The sequence below is a fragment of the Otolemur garnettii genome, unplaced genomic scaffold (assembly GCF_000181295.1).
Source record: "Otolemur garnettii isolate 467f Iridium unplaced genomic scaffold, OtoGar3 scaffold00067, whole genome shotgun sequence".
NCBI lineage: Eukaryota > Metazoa > Chordata > Mammalia > Primates > Galagidae > Otolemur > Otolemur garnettii.
Window position 1 is genome coordinate 9138465 of NW_003852462.1, and position 4685 is coordinate 9143149.

The following is a 4685-nucleotide window of genomic DNA, read 5'->3' on the forward strand; positions in this document are numbered from 1 at the left end:
TAAAAAAAAAAAAAAAGAAGAAAAGAAAAGAAAACATTTAGAGATCTGTTGCACAAGAAGGTACATCTAGTTAACCTTACTGCGCTGTACACTTAAAACAGTTAAGATGGTAAACTTGATATTATGTACTTTCTAATGGCAGTTGGACAAATGAATAAGTAAACGGAACAAGAGGAACAGTCTGTACTCTCTTCCTAGCAAATCTCAACTCAACTCTGGATATGTACCTCACATAAAATCCATCTGCTGGAGCCTGCCCTGCTTCCCACCGCCTCTGCATGCTCTGGGCCTCTGGCCAGACCAGGGTTTGGCCAGACCAGGGTTTGGCCAGACAACTCAGAAGTCCCCTGGAGAAGATTTGGATGCTTTCTTCTAGTAATGATCCTCTGGAGCCCTGGACTGAGAGGGAGGGATGCCATCACAAGCAGACCTGGACTTCATCCAGGCTCATGCTCCTTCAAAAATGGTGCCAACGGCCAGTTGGGGGACATTTTTTGGTCCACATTTCTTTCTTCCAGGAGAGAAAGAAATGATCAGAACGATTTTGGAAAATAGACATCAAGCTTAAGAATTTTATGTATTTTAACAAACACTTGTACTTACTACGTGCCAGTTCTTGAGAAGTATTTACTTAAAAGTAAGTATTTGTAAGTACTTACCCCTCAGTTAGGTACTATACTGGTCTCCTCCTTGCAGATGAGGAAAGTGAGGTTCAGAGAACTTATCTCAGGAACCAATATTCAGAAAAGGCAGGATTTGGCCAGGCATAGTGACTTACACCTGTAATCCTAGCACTCTGGGGGGCCGAGGTGGGTGGATTGCTTGAGCTCAGGAATTTGAGACCAGCCTGAGCAAGAGGGAGACCCTGTCTCTACTAAAAATAGAAAAACTAGCTGAGTGTGGTGATGGGTGCCTATGGCAGGAGGATCACTTGAGCCCGAGAGTTTGAGGTTACTGTGAGCTATGATGCCATGACACTCTACCCAGGGCACGGAGTGAGACTCTGTCTTAAACAAACACAAAACAAAACAAAACAAAAGGAAAAGGCAGAATGTAAACCCAGCTGGGCTAGGGTCTGAGTTGATCCTCTTAACCACTTGACTACTCTGCCTTTCCTGCTGTGGCCTGGATTTATTAACGGGGTTGGGGCAGCTAAGTAAGGAGCCGGGACCAAGATGCTCCTTGCCCACCATAACCAGAGCCTGGTGAGGAAGGCTGGCTGCAGCTCCTACCCGACAATCAAAGGAACCTGCGGAGGCCTGTGTAATCCTGGAAGACCTCTCTCCTGGATCCCCAGGAGCCGAGGTGCCCTTGGAGCCTGGTTCCCTCCAATCTTCACTCTTTGGGAAGTCTACCTCCCAGGGGTTGGTGGGCAGGCGTGGTTTTCCCAGTCCCTGCATTCCTCAGGGAAACAGGTTCCTCTGGCTACCATTGGCCACCTGGTGCTTGCATCTAAGAAGTCAGGTCAGGCCACTGTGTCAGCATGGTCAAAGAGTGGGGAGGAGGAGGCATCTGTATAATACACGTGGTCCTCCTTACACAAGATTCCAGGCGGTTCCTCTGGCAGCAGCTCCTCACGGCCCTGGGAACATGGCCTTCCTGGGGCTGGTGCTGTTTCTGGCGCTGCCTGCCTTTTTCCTCGGAGTCCTTGTCTGGACTGTCTTTGAACATTTCCGCACTACAGACATCCCCTCTGCCATACAACATCCTGCCAAGTTTCGATTTCTGCACTGTATGTTCCTGTATGTGATAACTTTGGTGAGTCTACTCAACACGCACCATAATTGGGGCCCCTCTTTCTCACCCTTCCTTCTCTCTCTTCTGACTCTGGCAGGGCAGACTTTGCTCCCTCCCCTCCCTCTTCCTCTCCCTCTGCTATTCTGTTTCCTTCCCTTCTTCTCCCCTGCCCTCCTTCCTTCCCTTCTCTCTCCCACCCTCCCAACTCCCTCCCTTTCTTCCTTCTGTATCAAACAATTGCCAAGTGCCAAATTGGCAATTTCGAAAACAATTTCAGATCTAGCCTTTGCCTCCCAAGGGCTTATGGCCTGATTTCCTTCAGTTTGGGGGAATCTTTCACCTTGGTGTTTGTTTTTTTTTTTCCCTGCATGGATTACAAGCGCCTTGAAGGCAGGGATTGCTTTATTCACCTCTGTTAAGTCTAGCCCCGCAAGCACAGGGTCGGCTCCTGGTAGGCACTTACTGCTTGTTAAGGACAGGTGGGGGGAATCCAACCCAGAGTTACAGCACATTTGGAAACAGTGGTTTGATGCCCTGTAGGAGGCAGGCAACTTGAGTTAATTCCAGTGTCCCAACGCTGGGCAGAGACCTTATGGAGACCAAACAGGCTCAGGCTGAGGGCAGGTGAGGGCAGCTGTAGGCTGAGGAGGCCACACTTAGTTTGGACACCAGGGCAGAGGGAAAAGGATCAGGAACTGCAGCCACACTGCCTGAGTGTGCATCCCAGCTCTGCCACCCACTCGCTGTGTGATCTTGTACCATTTACCTCACCTCTCTGTATGTCAGGCATGAAGGCCTGGGGGTTCTCAGATGTATGTCCGGTGGTGGGAAAAGCAGGTCACCTCACACTCCTGCAACTCAAGCTGGAAAATAATTGTGTTGTTTGGAGTTCTCTTTTGGAGGTTAGGGGGAATCTCTCCATGGAGGGGACACACCAGATCTGGGACAAGACCCAGTGGGCGCAAGCAAGAGAAAGGGGTGGGGCTGACACTTGCCAGGACCCTCCAGGGAGACACTCCACGTGGGTGGCCACGTGCATTCCTCATGCCTCATTCTCAGACCTGTGTCAGCATTCTACTCAGTTTATAAAACATCTGAAATTGAAGCCAGTAATGCTTCTGGTTTTTTAGTTAGTTGGTGGGAGGGCTTGGGCTTGAGTTCAGCTCTGCATGACTCCCAAACCCAAGCCCTTTCTAGTTTAGTGGCTGAGAACACAAGAGCTGCATCTTGTGCCCTAAACAAGGAACTTGACCTTGGCGTGGCCCTGTTTCCCTTCTGTAAAATGGAGCTGATAGTTGTGCTTGACTTAATAAGGGTTATTGAGAAGTTTAAGCAAGCTTATAATCCAAACCACGTGGGCCAGCTCTGGAACATTGGAGGTGTCTAATAAGTATCAGCCGTTCTTGTTATTTTCATTATCACCAGCCCAGGTTGTTTTCCTTATGACAAGGACACACTTCTAACGTGAGGTCTGTGGGAGACAGCATCCCAGGTGGCTGAAATGGACTCAGTCTGTGCAGTATGACTTTGCATAACTGTCACCCGGGGCCTATTCAGCTGTTTGCTTGTGTGTGATTAGGATGAGCACAGTGGTGTAAAAACACACGTGGCAGATGTGTGGACCTGGAGCCTGCTGCTCCCACAGCCCGAGCTCATGGCAGACGTCCCTAAATGATCCCATCATTCCTCTCTGTTGAGTAGGAATGAGGCCTAGGCATCTTCCCAACCCAGAGTGGTGTCTTGACACAGGGACTCTGCCCTGTCTGTCATCTCAGGCAGGAGAAGTGTTCAGCATGGAGCCAGCCAGAAAGGGCCCTCCAGCAAGCTGCCATGGACAATAGGCTTTAATCACGTCAATGCCGGCAGGAGATGGCGGGACCCTCCAGTACTGTTGCCTGCTGGGAACACCCACCAGCCAGCTCTTCACCTCAGCTGACGTCTGTTTTTCTTTCTCTTACCTTCAACAGGGGAATATATTTGAGAAGCTGGGGATTTGCTCCATGCCCAAATTTTTCCGCTTTCTACATGACAGAGTAAGAATAAAGAAGGACCCTGCGCTTGTGGTCACCAATCTGCGCTTTGGGACTATACCCGTGAGGCTGTTCCAGCCCAAGGCAGCGTCCTCTAGACTCCGGAGGGGTATCATCTTCTACCATGGAGGGGGTGCGATCTTTGGGAGCCTGGGTAAGAGGCCTCCCTGCAGCTTTGGGCATGGTAAAGGAAGGGCCTTGTCCTCTGCGAAGTGCTGCTCACGCCTCCCCCCAGAACCTTTTCAGAGGAACTCAAAGGAGTTGGGGGTAGGGGAGTTACAGGGAGCCCAGATAAAGGGCTCAGGGCACAGGTCAGCAGATGATGTGGCAGCCTTTTTTCCAATCACGTGATCATCTTGGTCAAGGTAGGGGCAGCGGCATCCCAGCAGGGCTGGTGGCCGGATGTTTGGGCACTGGGTGTTGACCTTCTTTTCATAATCTGCTCACAACCTTCACTGTCCTGTCCCTTCTTCAGTGGTTCCAAACCCACATACTTGCCTCCAACTCTGCTGTACCCCTGTGGCCCGAGACCCCTCCCCATCTTTGCATACTGGCCCGCTGTACCCCAGCAAAAGGCACACCTCAGCAAAGTAGCCAAACTCAGCAGCCAAAGGGATCTTTTAAGGATACAAGTTGGAGCACGTCAGACCTGCACTTAAACCTCTCCTGCGCCCTTTGACAAAACCCAAACTCTCTCCCCCTAAGCCTGGGAGGCACTGACAGAGCCTGCCTGCCCTGCTGTCCTGCCCTGCCACCTGTGACCTGCGACCCCCTCCTCTGTGTGCTCAGCTGCAGACACTCTGGCTCCTTCCCATCTAGGGTCTTCTGCACTTGACACTTGGGGCACCTCAAAAGATGCCCCCCACCCTGGCTGCATAGCTGTGCACTCCTTCTTCTTCCATTCTTTTTTTTTTTTTT

General features: G+C 50.8%; 1 protein-coding gene across 1 annotated transcript in view; it reads left to right on the plus strand.

Annotated features, from left to right (window-relative positions):
• Positions 1-1590: 1590 nt before the first annotated feature.
• Positions 1591-4685, plus strand: part of AADACL4 (arylacetamide deacetylase like 4) — a 21362-nt gene continuing 18267 nt past the window's right edge. The window contains exons 1-2 of the mRNA XM_003793289.1: positions 1591-1758; positions 3705-3921. Coding sequence (XP_003793337.1) covers positions 1591-1758; positions 3705-3921 — 385 coding nt within the window. The remainder of the gene's footprint in view (positions 1759-3704; positions 3922-4685) is intronic.